General features: G+C 33.5%; 1 protein-coding gene across 1 annotated transcript; it reads left to right on the top strand.

Annotated features, from left to right (window-relative positions):
- The first annotated feature begins 1,318 nt into the window (after positions 1 to 1,318).
- On the top strand, positions 1,319 to 21,015 carry LOC145276297 (uncharacterized). The gene is made up of 10 exons (XM_080127708.1): positions 1,319 to 1,454; positions 5,036 to 5,158; positions 7,075 to 7,197; positions 10,206 to 10,328; positions 11,143 to 11,265; positions 14,305 to 14,427; positions 17,096 to 17,218; positions 18,885 to 19,004; positions 19,997 to 20,119; positions 20,865 to 21,015. Exons 2-10 carry the CDS (start codon positions 5,044 to 5,046, stop codon positions 20,954 to 20,956), a joined length of 1,065 nt encoding a protein of 354 aa, XP_079983834.1. The 5' UTR covers positions 1,319 to 1,454; positions 5,036 to 5,043; the 3' UTR covers positions 20,957 to 21,015.
- Positions 21,016 to 21,023: the final 8 nt, after the last annotated feature.

The following is a 21,023-nucleotide window of genomic DNA, read 5'->3' as shown; positions in this document are numbered from 1 at the left end:
GGTTAAAAACATTAATTCCTTCACCCTCAACTGGGCAGTTTTCTACAAGGAGGGGTCGCTTTTTTTGCACATATTTTCGAAAGTCATCCCCTCTTTTCGATCGACTAGCCTTAATTTAAACCTTCATCCCTTTTGGTTTGGCAAGGGGCGCAAGAGCAAAGATGTCACTTTTTTTTTTCACAATCTTTTTCTCCTTCACGGTACAGGTTTGAGGCTTATTACCACATTTTTTTTTTATTTTGCTCAACACACACCTCCAAACACCCAGGCAACGCCGGGCACCCAGACTAGTACATACAGAAAACCAAGTTGTTGCAATCGTTACAGAACCATTGAAGTTCACAAATTGTATGCATACCTTGGTAGCTGCTTTTTCTCCTTGTACATACTTCTCTGCAATCCTTTCAGACCAAAGGAACACCGACCAATCAATGAGTATCTTTCATATCCTTGTAACATTTTCGTTAAACATGAAATTAAATCACACGTGTTTGTTCTCGCTCGTGAGCGATAAATCAATCAGGTAAAATAAATGTCTATTTGTGCATGTTTTTGTTTTTTCTTTTTTTTTTTTGTCTCTGCATCATCTTTTTCACGTTGTCTCTCCATGTGTGGCCATGATTGTTTGTTTAACTGAGGCAAAATAGACTTTTCATTCATGAATGGCATAAGCAACTTTGCTGGGTTTTCAAGGTTTTATTTTGGAGAGAGAATCTTAATTATTATTTACTTCATAGCTTACAAATTATCCCTAAGATTGGGTGACATACAGACAGAGTCTCACGGTAACATTCAGCCTAGATTCAGTTTCTACATTATTTGCATGTCCCGTTCACTTAACTTCCAATGATTGGCTGAACACCTTTTCTTTTCTGAATTTTTGAGAAGAGAATTGATTATGTGTATTATCTACATTCGTTGTACTACTGTTATAACACTCAAGATGAGTCCAAATAATACGGACCCCTTTTCTGTTACTCAAAAATGTGATCTCTTATCGTAATATCATTCAACATCTGCTTTTCTAGTGCGTTTAACCTGTTGACCCTAACTCGTCAGCCATCTTCTGTTCAACCATGAGAACTATCTGTTTTTGACAGATCTGGGTTTTCGTAACATGTACTAATGTGACCCTCTACACTAGTTAACTTAATCGATACTTACTGGCGTAGGATCAAAAATATAAAAGAACTAACTTGAACAGGATAGATGGACGACAGTGAGCGTTTATGCAACTTGACGTTTGTATTAAATCAATTAAAAATAGATGACTTTTTGTAGAATTTTAATTTCGGTTTCTTTATTTTAAATCTATTTTTCGTTTCCTTTTTTTTGCTGTTTAGCTGAAAACTGTACATCAGCAGATGATTGTCTTTCATCGAATAGCTCTTGCATAAATGGAATCTGTGACTGTACTCCTGGATTGTATCCTGATCTCACCATTTGCCTTCCTCGTAAGTATTTCTTTCTCTCTCCCTCTCTCTCTCTCTCTCTCTCTCTCTCTAGCTATCTTTCTCTCTCTTAATCTCTATCTATCTATCTATCTATCTCTCTATCTCCCTATATCTATCTATCTATCTTTCTCTCTCTTAATCTCTATCTATCTATCTCTCTATCTCCCTATATCTATCTATCTATCTATCTCTACCTCTCTCTCTCTCTCTCTCTCTAGCTATCTTTCTCTCTCTTAATCTCTATCTATCTATCTCTCTATCTCCCTATATCTATCTATCTATCTTTCTCTCTCTTAATCTCTATCTATCTATCTCTCTATCTCCCTATATCTATCTATCTATCTATCTATCTATCTATCTATCTCTACCTCTCTCTCTCTCTCTCTAGCTATCTTTCTCTCTCTTAATCTCTATCTATCTATCTCTCTATCTCTATCTATCTATCTATCTTTCTCTCTCTTAATCTCTATCTATCTATCTCTCTATCTCCCTATATCTATCTATCTATCTATCTATCTCTACCTCTCTCTCTCTCTCTAGCTATCTTTCTCTCTCTTAATCTCTATCTATCTATCTCTCTATCTCCCTATATCTATCTATCTATCTTTCTCTCTCTTAATCTCTATCTATCTATCTCTCTATCTCCCTATATCTATCTATCTATCTATCTCTACCTCTCTCTCTCTCTAGCTATCTTTCTCTCTCTTAATCTCTATCTATCTATCTCTCTATCTCCCTATATCTATCTATCTATCTATCTCTACCTCTCTCTCTCTCTCTCTCTCTAGCTATCTTTCTCTCTCTTAATCTCTATCTATCTATCTATCTATCTATCTATCTCTCTATCTCCCTATATCTATCTATCTATCTATCTATCTATCTATCTATCTATACCTCTCTCTCTCTCTCTCTTGCTCTATATCTATCTATCTATCTATCTTTCTCTCTCTGTATATATATATATATATATATTTGTCTCTCTCTCTCTCTCCCTCTGTATATATATATTTCTCTCTCCCTCTGTATATATATATTTCTCTCTCTCTCTGTATATATATATTTCTCTCTCTCTCTCTCTCTCTCTCTCTCTCTCTCTCTCTCTCTCTCTCTTACTCTTATTCAGTTCACGCCCAATGGCAATAATGAAAATTTTCAGTTTGAGACTATTTTTGTTGCAACAATGATTACATATTTTTTCTTTTACTAATGAGTCCCTGATGAGTGCCACCAGATTAGGCTGTCTGAAGATACCGGCTTCCTGACTTGAAATGCACCAAACATTGACGTTATTGTTATTTTCCTTTCCCTTTGCAAAACTCAATCATGATCTGCAAAGTCAAAAACAAAAACGACCAAACACTGTGAATAAGTATTTGAGAATATAAAAAACTTAAAGCATAAAAACTTCTTTCCAAAATTACTAGATTCGGATTTAAATAACCAAAAAAGGGTTGATATGCCATAAAAAATAAAAAACAAACAGAACAATAATCCAAATAACGTTGATCTTCAGACGGCCTAATCTTGAGACACGAGACGAACAAATGTAGGGAGTGTCATTGCATCATTCGAGCTTATAATAAAACTATCACTTAATAGGACCAATCTTTAAAGAGAGTAGAAAGTGGAAGCCATGTAGCACTCGTTTCTTCTATTTTGTTCTTTAGTTCTTATATTCAAGGAGCAATATTTCTGACAAAAGGGGAAGAATTGCTGTTTTCTGGGTCAGGATCTATCCAACTAACACTTATCGTTGGCAAGTTTTTGACCTAGAAGTAGTTTTTTTTTTTTTACCTCTTTACATTAAGTGGTTTCTTGCCTTGTGCTCCTTACATTAAGTGGCTTCATGCCTTGTTTGGAGCGATTTCCATAAAAATATTTTCAGATGTTAGGAGTTTAAAAAAAAAAAAAAACAATGAAGAGTGTGCGAGAGTGTAAAACTTTAAAATATGACCCGGATTGTGAATATTCACATATAAGTGACAAGTGCTCGTCTGAGCTCCATGGTTCTCCCTTGCCAAACTTTCACAAAAAAACATGCGTCTAGTTGAAACCACTATCAATAATTTCTCCCACTCTTTATCTGTGCCTAAATTTAAATGTGAATTCCATGAACAAAGCTTCTTTCTTATAACTGCACACCTGTGGAACTCTGTTCCATTTGCCTGCTTTCCAGCTGACTACAATATGATTGTCTTCAAGTCCAACATAAACAAGTTCTTCATGAGCCGTTCCTCTTAAGTCATCGAATTTACCAAATTTCCACTACTAACGATTACTACGATGTTGTCCTATTGACTACCATACACTCATTAACTCTTATCCTTGAGTGGCCTCTGAACCTTGATAAGTGGTAATTTTTTTGTAAAAAAAAAAAATTTTTCTAAAATAAGCGCATTTCATGTTAAACACAAGAATAAGATTAAAGATTTCATGCAAGAAAAAAAATATGAATCATTATAAAATTAATTTGTTTTTGTTAAAAAATAAGATTTGAAATTATTTGTGCAGCATGTATGAGTGAGGGGAATATAAAATTGTAAGGGGAAAACAGTATATGAGTCTTGTTATGCATGTATGCATGTGTGTGAAGGGCAGATATCAAATTTAGTTTTAGAGAATTTCTGGGAAGCATACAGGTTTTAAAAGTCTCAACAACCAATAAGTAAAAAAATATTTCCAAATGTCATGGGGGCTCTGCTATTTTCGTAATATATTTGCATTTAAAATATGCCATTCTTTCAAATCATTTCCTTTTTGTTGCGAAAAGTGGTGTGACACAAATATGAAGAAATAAATGGATGAAAACGATTCTATAGAGATCAACAATATGAACAATGTATTTAACAATTTTACAGCTAAAGGAATTATGTATGAGAAGGGATTGTCTGTCACTAAATCTTCTTTCTTAGAACTGCACGCCTGTGGAACTCTCTTCCGTTTGCCTGCTTTCCAGCTGACTACAATCTGATTGTCTTCAAGTCCAACATAAACAAGCTCTTGATGAACCGTCCCCCTAAGTAATCCAATTTACAAAATTTCCCCTACTTATGTTTACTACACTATAATCACAATGACTAATGAATACCCATTAACTTTTATCCTCGAGTGGTCTCCGGGCCTTGATAAGTGGTGATTAACATGTAGAAAGAAAAAAAAAGAAGCCAATTTTGGTAGCATCATCCATTTTGAATTTCTATTTAATATACATCATTTGATCTATGCAGGAGTAGCTAATCCTGCTTCTATCTCTCTCACCAAGGACAGATAAATCATGCTTCATAATGTTTCTAGGCAAGGGAGATAATTGTAGGATACAAATAGTTATTTACCTTTGTCTATCTAGCAACTTTATAGGCCAAAAAAAAATTTGGTAAAGTTTATATATATTTTACTTACAAAATATTCAAGTCACGCTAATATTAAACAGAAAAATGATTTTTCTCCATTTTTAAAATGCTCAATATTATCAATCTGTAAAAATGCTATTAAAAAGAAAATAACCAAAATTTTTCAAAAAATTAACTCTTCTATTGACTATCAAATACAAAAGATTAAAATTCCTATTTTTACAATTTCAGAACATGATATGTTTGATTTTTGCAATGAGACTGCAGAATGCCTTGGTGACAATGTGCAGTGCAAAGAGAATAACTGCACATGCAAAGACAAATATTATTACCAGAATGGTTCTTGCTATGAAAGTAAGTGATATGAACATTTGTTTAGATGGTTTTCTTTTTCTTTTAAAATAGACGAATGGGAAAGGAGCGTCTAGAAATATGGGGAAGGGGGTATATGAAATGATTTAAGTATAAATAAAGAAAGATAAAGAATCTTTGATGATTTTCTTTTTCAACATAGTCCAACTCAAGGGCTGAAACTGTCTTTTAATTCTGATAGTGCTGAAATGTCAAAATAAAAAGACATTTTTTTTTAAAGCCTTTCTAACAGATTATTTTTTAATAATTTAAATTGGATGTAATTTCCATAGTATGTATATCCCACCGCCTCACCATGCATCTTATGAACTCTAGCTCATATTTGATGAAATAGACAGCACTCAGTTAACTAAAGGCTGATCAGCATAATCACGTTTGACACACCAGTTCCAATCAGATCACCAACGTTAAGCAACGATGAGCCTGGCTAGTAACAGATGGGTGACCATTTGGAACTTCCAGGTGCTGTATGTGCTCTCCACTTATCTCGGCATTTTTTCCAGTTGTCCTGGACTCCAGCAGTGCTGATTCAGAAGAGGTGGGCTTGGAGATTCCGCAACCCTTGCCATACAATTACATGTGCAGCTGCCCCTGTAAGGGGTATCCTTTGTCTTTCGATATTGAACAGAGGCATTGTTGTGATTGGCTGTGGTTATAAATATTTCTTCAGAGGAAAAGAATAGAGAAAAGTTTCACGGAAATCTGGAAAATAAAAAGATTAAAATCAGTTCTGGCAAATCTGCTTTGAATTTTGTTGTCATCACATGAAAATCTAGAATAACGTAACAAATATACATCATCAGATATCAGATGTAGTTTTTTAAAATTTTGAGATGCATACGGGTTTTAAGGAATGCAATATCTCAACAACCAAATGTTTCTAAATGTCATGCTATTTTCATAATATCTATATTCCTATTAATTTGCTAGTATAAGTATATATTGATTGAAATTAATATTATAGGAATTAGAAACTTAGTGCTGTTCTTTATAATGTTCTTTTGTTGTGAAGGTGCTTGTAAGTGATAAGACACAAATATGAAGAAATAAATGGATGAAAACGATTCTATGGCGATCAACAATGCACAATAATTTATCTAACAATTTTACAACTGAAGAAATTATTATGAATGATGAGGGATTAATCATCTGTCTCTAAGCCAATATCGGTAACATTATCCATTTTGAATTTCTCTAATTATTAGTCATCATTAGAGCTATGACAAGAGAATATCCTTTTCGTTGTTTGGACTCTTGAGTATATATCCGACACAGACACAGTTAATCAATTAAGAATCACGTCACTCTATTTAAAAGCATATAAGATATTAACTGATATATACTCAAGAGTCAAAATAATGAAAAGAATATTCTCTTGTCATAGCCCTAGTCATCACCTCATCTATGCAGGGGAACCTAATTTTGGTAGCATCGTCCATTTTGAATTTATATTTGTTGTGCGTCAACTGGTCTATGCAGGATGCAGGAGTAAATAATCCCGTCCACATCTCTCCTTTTAAGAGCTGATTAATCATGCTTCAAAAAGTCTCTTGGCAAGGGAGATAATTTTAGGAAATCATAGTTATCTCCCTTTACCGTTAATATTCTACATAGATTTATTTGTTAATCTTACAACTTTATAGGCCAATCTTGAGAATGTTTATATTTAGACACACACAGAATATTAAAGAGAAATGTGTTGGAAATCTAAAAATTATTTTTCTTTATCTTTATACTCAATATTAGACTCTTTATACTCAATATTAGACTCAATATTAATGATCTGTAAAAATGTTATTAAATTTTTTTTTTAAAAATGACCAAAATTTTTCCAAAAATTAACTCTTATATTGAGTACCAAATACAAAAGATTGAAATTCCTATTTTTACAATTTCAGAAAAGGATATATTTGATTTTTGCAACGAGACTGCAGAATGCCTTGGTGACAATGTGCAGTGCAAAGAGAATAACTGCACATGCAAAGACAAATATTATTACTGGAATGGTTCTTGCTATGAAAGTAAGTAATATGAACATTTGTTTAGATGGTTTTCTTTTTTTATTAAAATAGACAAATGGGAGTGGAGCACCACAGCCTTAATTTTGTAGATCCCGTAAAAAAAAAAAGTTTTGTTCCTTGGGTTTGTATTACTGTACACATAGATTCGAAAAAGTTGTCAAAAAACAAATATATAACAAATAAATGTTATCAAAGACAAGATAAATTACTTTTCTACCTAACTGGATATATTTTTTTGTGTTTTTATTCAATGTAACATGTTTATTCAGCTCGAAAAACATACAGTGTTTACCGATGTATTAGAAAATTCAAAATGGCGCCTAACACTCTCTTTAATATGGTAAGTTTGGGAAAAGGTGTAATAAATAATAAACTAGACAAAATACTATTAAAAAAACACCGAATATATGTCAACTTATGTCACGGTAACATATAATGAGCGAATTTCTAACGGTATTTTGTCTAGTTTATTATTTATAACATCTTTTCCTGAACTTACCGTGTTAAAGAGAGTGTCGGTCGCCATTTTGAATTTTCCAATACATCGGTAAACACTGTATGCTTTTCGAGCTGAATAAACATGTTACATTGAATAAAAACACGAAAAATATATCCAGTTAGGTAGAAAAGTAACTTACCTTGCCTTTGATAACATTTATTTGTTATATATTTGTTTTTTGACAACTTTTTCGAATCTATGTGTACAGTAATACAAAGCCAAAAACAATTACTCACTATTATTTGTTAAAAAAAATTGACCCTACAAATATCATTTTTGTTGGTCATTTTACGTAAATAGTTGAAAAAAAAAAGTTTCATTAAAAAAAAATAATTACTATTATTTGTTACAAAAAAATGATCCTACAAATATCATTTGTACTTGTGCATTTAACAAACCAGACGTAACTCAGCATTTGCTCGGCTTTGTCCGGCGCATGACGTCAACAGCCGGATAAAACCGAGCGTTGCCGATAAAATAAAAACAACGCTACAACAAAATAACTGTAAAATGAAATTGTAAAATGTAGAAACATCCAAAAATAAATAAGTAAAAAGCTAAAACCTACCGTTCATTCATGTATTTTTGGTGCAAGTCTATAAATGGGCCACAAGTAATCTTTTTTACTATAAAAATCTGAAAAAAATCTTTATAATGTACGTACTTGTTACTGCATGAAAATGTCATATTCCAAAAATCACGTAAATCGATCAAGTAGTTTTTTTTTTTTTATTTAAGAAAATCAAATATTATCAGACGATTCACTGAAGAAAAAGCCAAGCACCATCTTGTTTGAGAGATAACGCAACTAACGACCCCTGGTGGAAATATGGGTCAACAAGGGCAATACATGCAGACCATCGAATATTTTATGAATCAAGTACTTTTTTTTTTTTAAGAAAATCAAATTTTACTATTTTTAGGGATAATAAATAAATAAATTGACTTCTTTTAATGAAGAGAATGTGGAAAACATTAGACTTTAATAAGCGAAGTACTTCTGTTTTTTTGTTTTTTTTTTTAAGAAAAAACAAATTTTACGATTTTTAGGGATAAGAGAATGTGTCTTTTAATAAAGATAATACGGAAGGCAGACCATCGACTATTTTTTTTTTTTTTTTAATGTCGAAAACTCTTTTTGGGTTTGTATTACTGTACACATAGATTCGAAAAAGTTGTCAAAAAACAAATATATAATAAACAAATGTTATCAAAGGCAAGATAAGTTACTTTTCTCCTAACTGGATAATTTTCTAGCATTTTTATTTAATGTAACATGTTTATTCAGTTCGAAAAGCATACCGTGTTTACCGATGTATTGGAAAATTCAAAATGGCGCCCGACTCTCTCTTTCACACGGTAAGTTTGGGAAAAGGGGTTATAAATAAAAAAAACTGGACAAAATACAGTTAGAAAGTCGCTCAATATGTTACCGTGACATAGGCTGACATATATTCGGTGGGTTTTTAACAGTATTTTGTATATTTTTTATTTTGAATTAATTTTCCCAAACATACCATGTTCAACAGAGAAGCCGGCGCAATTTTAAATTTTCCAATACATTGGTAAATACTGTATGTGTTTCGAACTGAATAAACATGTTACATTGAATAAAAACACTAAAAAATTATTCAGTTAAGTAGAAAAGTAACTTATCTTGCCTTTGATAACATTTATTTGTTTTTGACAACTTTTTCAAATCTATGTGTACAGTAATACAAACCCAAAGACATATTCTCTTTATTTATTTATTATCCCTAGAAATCGTAAAAATTGATTTTCTTAAAAAAAAAAAAATAAAAATAATAAAAAGTACTTTATTGATAAAATATTCGATGGTCTGCATGTACTGCCCTTGTTGACCCATATTTTCGCCAGGGGTCGTTAGTTGCGTTATCTCTCAAACAAGATGGTGCTGGCTTTTTCTTCGATGAATCGTCCGATAATATTTGATTTTCTTAAATTAAAAAAAAACTACTTGATCGATTTACGTGATTTTTGGAATATGACATTTTCATGCAGTAACAAGTACGTACATTATAAAGATTTTTTTCAGATTTTTATAGTAAAAAAGATTACTTGTGGCCCATTTATAGACTTGCACCTTATTTTTTTATTAGTATTATTGTTTGAAATTGTTTTGTTTGCAAAATAAATACATATAAAACATTTTTTGTAAACAAATAATCGTAATTTTTTTTTAATGAAACGTTTATTTATTTTTGTTTCAACTATTTACGTAAAAAATAACCAACAAAAATGGGTACTTGTGCATTTAACGAACCAACAGTTTTATCCGGCTGTTGACGTTATGCGTCGGACAAAGCCGAGCAAATGCTGAGTTACGTCTGGTTCGTTAAATGCACAAGTACCAACATAAATGTTATATTACATGCAAAGATATTGTTATAAAGTTTATATTACATACAAATGTATTACCATAAAGATCAATAATTTTATTGAATGAACTTAAGGGTCAATTGATTATGGATGTTTATTTGTCTTTCAGAACGAATACTATTTGAATATTGCACTGATGCAAGACAATGCGTTATTGAGAACTCGCAATGCAAAATGAATGAATGTAACTGCAAAGACAACTATTATGATCTGAATGGTTACTGCCATGAAAGTAAGTGATAATAATATTTTTAATGGAATGTTTTAGCATAACTTTATGCTAAGCATATTTTTATGTAAGCATCATATTATAATGTAGCTGTGGTACTTTGAGAATAATTTGGATTTATGTTTGGAGAGGTATTGTTCTCAGATCTGTCCGTTTTTTAATAGATTTATTTGTTGTGTTACTGTCGTGTCTTCTTCTTCTTCTTCTTCTTCTTCTTATTATTATTATTATTATTATTATTATTAAAATGATGATGATGAATGTGCCAATCAACAACTTTTTATTTCTTCCGGCCAGGTGCATGTCTCTGTCAAGGAAGTTTTATTTCTAACCAGGAGTCATTTCTGATACACCAGATCCGATATTCAGTGCAAAGTCTAAACATTTTTCCTTTAAGTTACTATTTTGCTAACTATATCCTCATGTAAGCATCATATTTTAATGTAGCTCTCGTGTTCTGGGGATAATTTAAACGTATATTTTGAAAGATTCTGTTCACGGATCTTACTGTTATTTTCTGTTTTTAATAGATTCATTCCTTGTGTTACTATCATGTCCTTCTTCTTTTTCCTTTCTGATGATGGTGATGCTGATGATAGCGATGCTAATGATATGTAGTAGTCTGTACAAATCTTTCGCTATGCGTGTGCTGCTTTCTGAGAGGGCCTTTCACTTGGCAGAATTATGGTGTGTCCACATCTATTTTGTTGCGTTTGGGTTTCTATGATTACATAGGTATTAATATAAAAATGTAAAATTGTTGCCGCAACAACAAATAAAAATATTAAATGATCACGAATGTTTATTTGTTTTTCAGAACATAAACTATCTGAACCCTGCAACAAGACAAAACAATGTCTTGGTGAGAACACGCAATGCGAACAGGGTAGTTGTATTTGCGAAGACAAATATTATCGTCAGAATAACTCCTGCTTTGAAAGTAAGTGAAAACAATTGTTTTTAATTGAAAGTTTTAGTTTTATGCTTCATGTCATGTCTATCCTTATCTAAACATGTTACTATAATGTAGCTTCGGTGTTCTGCATATAATTTGGGTGTTTGCTTCTTTTTGTTTTTACATAATAATCACCACTTAGGATTAAGGCCCGAAAGCCACTCGAGGATAAAGATTAATAAGTGTACAGTATTCACGGGACAACAGCGTATTAATAGTTAGTGGTGGAAATAGGATAGAAATAGATTATTTAGGGAGAAGGGGGCTCAACAAGAACTTGCTTAGATTGGGCTTGAAGACGACCATATTGTAGTCAGCTGGAAAGCAGGCCAGTGCGATAGTTCCACAGGCGGGCAGTTCAAGGAAATAAGCTTTGTTCATAGAAATTTGCATTTAGATTTAGGCACAGATAGAGATTGGAGGAAATGCTGATATTTGTAGCTAGACGAGTAGTTTTTGTGAAGGTTTGACCGGGGGGGGGGTATCATAGATTGAAGCTCAGACGAGCACGTATTATGAGAATAACGATAGAGCAGAGATAGGCCCGCAATGTCTCTTCTGTGAGAAAGAGGTTGCAGGGAAGAAAAAAGGACATCGCCTACTAGGTTTCGAAGCTGGTTCTGAAATTTGTCAAGGCAGGATAGGAGGCTCTGAGCTGATCTCACCCAGATATGGCAAGAGTATTCAATTTTAGGATGTATCTGGCTCTTTTACGGGTCAAGGATTATATGTTTTATGAGATTTTGCTCATAGATATCGGTGATTTTTTTTTTTGTGTGTTTTTTAAAGATTTTGATGAAAGCAATGGTAGTAATAATCTGGCATTTTCTTCTTATTATCATGCAGAGAAAATGACTACGTCAAAGTGGTATGAGATGTAAAAGCTGCAGTCAGCGAGCTTGACATGGTTTTTGTTGTAGGAAAGTACTGTATCATGCTCTGTTGTTTTTGCTATTGTGATGGTCGTAGTATTTTTGTTATGTTATTTTAGTCTTGCTATTATGTTATTGTTTTTGTTATGTTATACTATATTATGTTGTGTTGGTGTTGTGTTATGCTGTGTTATGTTGGTGATGTTGTGTCGATTGCTTGATGAGTCTTTGACTAGCATAATGGCAAATGGAACTCGTGGGGATAATTTGAAAGCCGTCCATATTTTTGTGATAATTTAAAAAAGAATGTTGCTTATGGCCACAGTGTTAGTTTGAATGAGCGATAAGAAATATGCAGATGATGCTAATTTGTAGGGATGTTAAACTTTTGATGTTATGTTGATAAATTGGTAGTCCAATTAGCACACTGTTCAATGTAACAGATGCTACCATGGTATGAAACCTGGGTCGGTATCTGTTCTTAATGAAATATGGTTGTTCACAATTGCTCTAACAAGGTCTACAGAATAAACTGAATGAAATCTCTAAAATCTTTAATGTTTGGTGAATCAGTTGTTTAGACAGTATGATCATTTCAGTTGGTTCAAGAGTAGAACATTTTCTGATTGAACCTACATTGTACCTATGTAGTATGTGCAACCGTGCATTCTCCTATTCACTAGACAATAATCGCCCTCCCTAATGTTGCGTGCTGTGGTCTTGTCTTTCATCTTCCCTTTTGCACGTCTCGTCATCTCTCACATTGGCAGTTGCCGAGGAAGCGCACACAGGTTCACAAGTTTTCAAAAACAAACAACTCAAAACACAAACTCGAAGGAAACAAAAACTCCAACATATTCTCTATATATTGGTTGGGTCCTGCATGCGTGTGTAACACCATCGTAGGAAAACATTCTCTAAGTGCTAAGGTCCACATCTATGTTTTCTGCTGAGGCTGTGTTCGTCAGTTGCCGTCAGCACATCTCGATCTCCTCTTAGTCACAATTTGCATTCAACTGTCCACTGTTTTGAATTGCAAAACTGTCCTGAACCATCGCAAGCTCAATACTGTCTATAAACTGTCATACAGTCTGTAAACTAACTCTAAATATGTCTATTGTCTGATCTTTTGTCCCTGTTACTGCCTCACCTTTAAAACAATTCTATTTTAGCTGCCTTTGTGTATCTTGGTGAACAATTTTCTATACTATTTTTCTGCTGATAAACTGATTTCCTATTTTTCATTTACTTTGGGGTACGTCGAGAGAGTATCACAGGTATACAGAAAAGCAATGATCCTCGAGATATTCTCCGATGCCATACTATCCAAACAATTATGTGCTAGATCAGTTGGTTTTATTGTTTCTAAAGGGAGGGGTTAACCATGTTGTCTAGATATTTTTTCAAGTAACAGACAATATAAACATAAATGTATTTATAATAATTTATATGAATTATAAAAACTAAAAAAAGACATGTAAACGAGAGTTGTCATCTACCTTAAGTCATGGTTTTTCTTGGGTTGATCGTGTCTTCTATTTTCTTTTGTTCTGGATGTGGTTAGGAACCATTCCAGGTTGCTTCTTTTGTGTTGAAGATAATTAGGGCATGGCTATTTTGGTGATGATCTTCAGAGTTGATACTGCATCTTTTTCCATGGATTCGATACACGATTCTAAGGAACAAAACGTCTCATCAAAAATCGAGAAAAACACACAAAAATGCGTTTGGGTTTTTATAGTCTGCACGAGTGTTACATTAAAATCTTTTGAAATCAGTATTATATTAGGTACAATATAATATTCGAGAGAGGATTGTGTCTGTTATAATAAATACGAAATCTGCATGAATTAAAATATATTTAAGCATATTTTACGAATGGGCGAGGCCGGTTGTGTCCCATTAGTCATTAATACAAGCCATGGAGAATTAAGATCTAAACAAAAACAAAAAAAAGAAAACGAATAAAAGCAATCAGGAGAATCGTTTTTGGCATCAGAAAATAGGAACAATTTTTTTCAATTCCTAATTCCGATTCAGATTAATCGCCCTAACACTATTAGGTATTAATATAAAAATCAATTTTTGTCACAGCAAGAGATTAAAAAATTCTTCAAGTTCAATTAATTACGAATGTTTATTTGTCTTTCAGAACATAAACTGTTTGAATCCTGCACTGATGCAAGAGAATGTTTTGGTAAGAACATGCAATGCGAAAAGAATAAATGTAATTGCAAAGACAATTATTTTGATCTGAATGGTTCCTGCCATAAAAGTAAGTAATTACAATTTTTTTAAATGAATAGTTTTGCTATATGTTAAGTATATCCTTGTATAAGCATCGTATTATAATGTAACTTTAGTGTTCTTACAATGTTCACAGTTCTTCCTGACTTTCTTTCTTTTTTTTCTTCTTTTTTTACAAGGTGGTCACCACTTATCAAGGCCCGGAAGCCACTCGAGGATAAGGGCTATTGTGTGTGTGTACAGTACGTTAATGTTGAGATTTTGATAAAATGTCTACTTAAGGGGGCGGTTCATCAGGAATTTGTTTGTGTTGGACTTGAAAACATCCAAGTTGTAGTCAGGTGGGAAACAGACGGATGGAACAGAGTTCCACAGGCGTGCACTTCTAAGAAAGAAGCTTTGTTCATGGAATCTACGTTTTGGTTTTGGCACAGATAAAGAGTGGGGAAAATTTTTGAAAGTGGTTTCAGCTAGACGGGTGTTTTTCGTGAAAGATCGGCAAGGGGGGGACCAGGGATTGGAGCTCAGATGAGCACTTGCCATGGTAGTAATGATAAAACAAAGACAGGCTCGCAACATCTCTCCTGTGGGAGAGAGGTTGCAGGGAAGAGAAAAGGGTATCCCCTCACTAGGCCACGAAGCCTATTTTGTACTCTGTTAAGGCAGGATAGTGTTTTTAGCAGCTCCTGCCTAGATGTGGCAACAGTATTCCATCCTTGGACATACTTGGCTTTTATATAAGTAGAGAATTGCATCAGCAGTGAGATATCTTCTGGAGCGATAGAAGGATTCCACCATTTTTCCAGCGACCTTGGCAATGGACTTGATGTAATTGTTCCATTTCAGGTCAGGAGTGAAGGTCAAGCCTAGAAGCTTATCAAAACATGGAGCTTCCCCTAGTTGAGAGCCATCCATTTCAATTGATGCCAGATATGGATAAGAGTGTTGATGATGCAAAGATAGGAGCTTGGTTTTAGATGCATTAAAAGTAACCAGCCACCTCTTCCCCCACTGTATCACATGCTCAGGATCAGAAGAGAGAGAATCAGAGAGATCTTTGTCATTTACGGCCTTTTATGTGTTGCCATAGATGGTCGTGTCATCAGCATAGATGTCAACAAATGATTTAAGTATGTGTTTTGGAAGATCATTGATGTAGATCAGGAAGAGAGTTGGGCCCAGGATGGACCCCTGAGAGACTCCAGCATTAATACTGAGGGCCTCTGATTTCTGCCTATCAACCACTACTCTTATGAGCCTATCAGAGAGAAATGATTTAATGATCGAGAAAACATTTCCAGTTATACCGTAACTGGAAATCTTGTGAAGTAGACCCTTATGCCATAGTTTATCGAAGGCTTTTGATATGTCAAAAGTAATTGCCCTAGAGAGGAAGCCTTTGTCAGAGATTCACTAATCCTATGAGATATAACCGTCAGCACATCTGCTGTAGATCTAGCAGAATGGAAACTATATATCTCCTATGTATCCATTCCAATTCATGTTTCCTGTGGATGTTAGGCCATATTATAAGGGGCGTTTCAAACGTAATGGCTCCTATTTTTTATTCCGTCCGAATGGATTGGAGGAGGTTGCAAATTTCATTGTTATGATAAGTGAACTTAGGCATTCATGACCTGAAAGTTTCAGCTCTCTGTTGCAGATATTGCCGGTGTGAGATTCTAAGAAAGCAATCCTTGTCATGGACGAGCATCGAAAGTGAAGCTGCGTCATTGAATTTCTGAAAAAAGTGCATTGAGAATGGTGGTGACTATGTAGAAAAATAATTTTATTGTACCACTTCCATCTGTGTAGCTCTTCAACTTTTTGAGTTTGAAAAATAGGAGGATTTACCTAGGCCCCAATTGAAATGAATTGTTCTCGTCTTTGAGGAAGTATGATGTCTTGAAAGCTTTTGGGACTGACCTTCAACCCTGATCTGAAATTAAACACGTATATCAAATCAGTTGCCAAGATCACTGAAAAAAAATGGTTAGATCATTCTATCGCTCTAGTAAGTATCTCGCTGCCGATGCAATTCTCTATCTATATCTCTTTGTATAAGAGCCAAACACATCCTAAAATGGAGTACTGTTGCCAAAACTGAGCAGGAGTTTCTTGGCACACCCTATCCAGTTCAAAACCAGCTTTGAAACCTAGTAGGTGATGCCCGTTTCTTGTCTATGCAATCTCTTTCCTACAAAAGAGACATTACGCGTCTATCGCCATTTTCATGGCAAGTGTTCATCTGAGTTCCAATCTATGGTCTGTCCATGCCAAAATTTTACAAAAAATCACTCGACTAGCTACAACAACTATCAATTGTTTCCCCACTTTCTATCTATGCCTAAATCTAAACGCAGATTCCACAAACACAACTTCTTGTCTAGAACTGCCCTCTCATGCAACACTGTTCCATTTACTCGCTTCCCGGCCAACTACAGTATGGTAGTCTTCAAGTCTAACATAAACAAGTTCTTGTTGAAATGTCCCTTTAATAATCAAATTGTACCTAACTTACACCATTAACAATTATTTCACTACCAATTTATATTCATTAATCGTTATCCTCGAGTAGCCTTCGGGCCTTGTAAAAAAAAAAAAAAGAAACAGATCAGCTAAAAAGTAGAATTATATTTTTCCAAAGTTTGATCTACAGATCTTTGAATTCTATCAGTTATTTTTTATCTTTTCAGAACATGGACTATTTCACTCCTGCACAGATACGAAGGAATGCCTTGGGAAATACGTAGAATGTGAAAAGAGGAATTGCTCTTGCGCTCACGAGACTTATTACAAAAACGGTTCCTGCCATCTAAGCAAGTTTTTTTAATTTGGAATTTTTAAAAGTTTTTTTTTTTTAAAACACGCATTGTGTTTCAGAATTTTTGAAATAAAGATTGGATTATTGGATTAGTCAGACTAATATTCTAATCTTGGGTGTTAATCTCACAATGTTTTAGTTGATGCAACCACCAACCTCCTTTTTTCTTTCTGTTGAACTCGGGAATCTGTCTGGAATTTCAAACAGAACCTTTTATTTAATCCATGGGGGTAACTTGCTCTCATTCCATTAAACATAACTGAATAATAGTCTTAAGTAATTCCTGATTGTATGTTTAGTATCGTCTGCACTGAGGATTGAATCTTCGATTTTCAGAAGACTGTCATTTAGATCCATCACTTAGCACTTTTATCCATTGTGCCATGGATTCTTGCAGATTCCATTTGAAATTTTGTATAGATTCCCACGTTTTACAGAAAGAGTAAAGACATACCTGAAGAAGTTTGTAGATTACATTGACCAGAACGTTTCAGCCGATGTAACCTCCGACCTTCCTCAAGTGTATTTTGTTGAACTCGGGAATCTTTTTATCGAACTTGGGAATCTGCACAGAACGCTGAATGGAAAATGGATCTTGGGTTTACTTTTGGCAGCAGCGTTAGTCTTGCTTCCCTTTTTTTTATCTTTACTCCTCACTTTCCAGGAGCAAGGTTTCTGACAAAGAGAGAATTGCTGTTTTCTAAGTCAGAATTGATTCCATCTAACACTCATCGTTGGAAGATTTTGACCTTGAAGTACTATTTTTTTAGCTCCTTACATTAAATGGCTTCATGCCTTGTTTAGAGTGATTTCCATAAAAACTTTAAAAATCCACAAGAGTAGCATGCCCCTGCTTTGTCAAACATATCTATTTACTAAAATCAAATTCAGGCAGAAGTCCAAAGCAATTTGCAGTTGTATTTTGGGTGTGTCACCTGCACTGAACATTCAACCTTCAACCTCCAGAAGAGTGTAACTTTAAAAGTGAATTTTATCAAGTATTTTATCCACAACACAGATCACTATATAATTCGAAGTATCGATCCTGATCCCAAAAATTCAGAAACATAATCCACTAAGAAGCATTTAATATTTAGAATTTAAATTTTGAAAAGACCAAAGATAAGTGCAAAAATTAATTTTAATAAAAATATCTTTTCATTAAAATTAAATTAAATTTTATTTTTTTTAATTTTTCAAATTTACTATTTAATATTTTTAATATTCTTTGTCAGGAAATATAGACAGTTCTTCTTTCGCGTCATGGTGGAGGGGGTAACACCTGGCACGTCCTAAGAGATTTGAAATTGAGGCTGAATGAAGTTTAAATGTCCAATAACAGTGTGAAGCGCCGGTCGTACGCATGTGTCAAATAATAATAATAGGAAATCCACTGCCTAAGAAGCACTTAATATTTAGAATTTAAAATTTAATGCTTGAAAAGATCAGACCAATGTAAAAATTAATTTTGATAAACATATCTATTTACTAAAATTTAATTCAAATTTTTTTTTTTTAATTTTCAAATTTCTATTGTATTTTATTCACTGAAGTTTGCAAATTTTTATTTTTATTTATTTTTTTTAATGACAATTTAAAAATGTATATTTAACTTTTATTTTTATTTATTTTTTTTATTTTATTTTTTTATTTTTTACCAGAACGGAGACCCACATCAGATTGCCAATTCAACAGCATGTGTCAAGTGTTAAGTCATTGCATAAATAAGAAATGCACGTGCATAGACGGCCATTACTTAGACAAGTTTACCTGTTTTTTGAGTAAGTCTCCTCTAAAAATTGTTCTCCTAAGTAACTTTAAGGGTGGCTTGAATGGACTACTGCGTTCAGCCATACTGCTGAAACTTAGACAAGGAAAAAGAAATTCATGGATGACGGTTGGTTGGTTGCTTTTGTTCTACGGCATATCAACCCTTTTCAGGTTATTTAATGCCGAATCCAAAGATTTTGAAGAAAACATTTTTTAATAGAATTTATTTTTTGTTTTCAAGTCGGTTTCTATTTAACCCATGGTTGGGGCCCAATCAGTTACTACCACTCTGGGTCAGAGTAGACCTGGGAGCAATGGCAATTAAAGGGTGGCTCAACACTCCCCAAAGCCTGCAAGCTGGGGCCTCACCACTGGATATAGTTTAAGGTCATATCCAGGACCATGGATGACGGTATTATACATATGTGTACATATGTATTTAGGTATCATTCTGTGTACTCTACTAGTATATAAAAATCACTTTGTCTATGTATGTACTTGATGTGTCTGGGAGTGTTCTTACATAGGTTTTGTATCGGTATGCATAAGTATTGAAAATCGATAATCAAAAAAATCTGATTAAAAAAGGAAGTCCAAATTTCACCCAAATAAACACTTTTATACAACCTAACATCACAAGTGCATTTTAGAAGCGTTATCACCACACAAGGAGAAAGGCCCAGCAAATAAAATCAACAGTAGCTTCTATGATAAGACAGAGGCATGTTTGAAGAGAATGTTTCTGTTTAGAGTATAACTGGACCATGATACTTGACTTTTGCATTTTAAATTTTAATTCAAGCCATTATATATAAAAAAAAATTTATAAAATAAACAGTAGGTTCTCTATACTGCAGTATAGACTACAATTAAAAATACCAACTTTGTTTTTGTGTATTTTTTTAAAGTTTTAGTGGACATAGAAACAGACAATTATCATTTCTTCACTAGATGGAGATAAATTATTTTTTACCAATTACAATTGTGATTTCTTATTTTGCAGAGGTTAAATATAAGGAGCCGTGCTTTTCTAATGATGGATGCAGCGGTGAAAATATGGTTTGTTCTTCACAAAAATGCAACTGTAAAGATGACTATGAATATAAAGATTCAATGTGCAAAAAAAGTAAGTAAAACATTTGAAGCCGTGACCAATGCAATTTTTAGTAACATTTTTTAGGCAATACGATATATTTATTTTTTGTAATCATCGCTAGGAGATATGTGGGTAGTAGTGCTGTGTGAAGAGGAGCATTATCATGATGGAAGATGACTCCCTTTCTGTTGACTAAAGAAGGTCGTTTTTCGGTCAACACACGGGAGAATATTGCAGGAAAATATAAATAACGCTTTAATAATCTGAAAGAAAAAGTTATAAATTAATCGTGATATGTTTACGTAATAACAATATGCATTAAATAAATTATAATGGTTTATAATGGCTCTGCTGCTACAAACTGACAAAACCATTTTTTTCTTCTTTTGCAAAATCTTTTGCACTGACCTCTTATTTATAGAGAAAATTACATAGAAGCAGTAAATAATGCAATATTTGTAATAGAGCATGGACGCACGTATGCGAAATAACATCACCAGTCAAGAAAAAGACTATAAAACGGAGAAAGAACACATTAGAGAAGACGATCACATTAGAGACGTGGATTACGTTCGAAATCACGTTAGAGATGTAGATGAGAGAGCACGTTATGTGGGTGACGTCAAGTTCTTTCCTATTCTTGTCTGCTTTGCGACTGAGGTTATGTGTTGGGCAACGTTACATATTTAGTAACAATTTTATTAAAAAAAATTTCTATGTTTTTTATTATTTTTTAGTTTTTTATATTGTTTATATATTTTTTTCCATATTGTAGAACGGTCGTCCACTCTGATAATAATCATTGTGATACTCATTATTTTGCTTCTTTGTGTGCTGGGTTACATTTTGTGGAAGATCAAATTGTAAGTACTTTTGAATTATATTCCTTATTTTTTGAGATGAGGATTGATTATTCACATCGGATTATTCAGAC

The sequence above is a fragment of the Euprymna scolopes genome, unplaced genomic scaffold (genome assembly GCF_053919585.1).
Source record: "Euprymna scolopes isolate OS-2025 unplaced genomic scaffold, ASM5391958v1 sca803, whole genome shotgun sequence".
NCBI lineage: Eukaryota > Metazoa > Mollusca > Cephalopoda > Sepiida > Sepiolidae > Euprymna > Euprymna scolopes.
The sequence above is the reverse complement of the archived record's forward strand: the minus strand, read 5'-3'. Positions and strand labels throughout refer to the sequence as shown.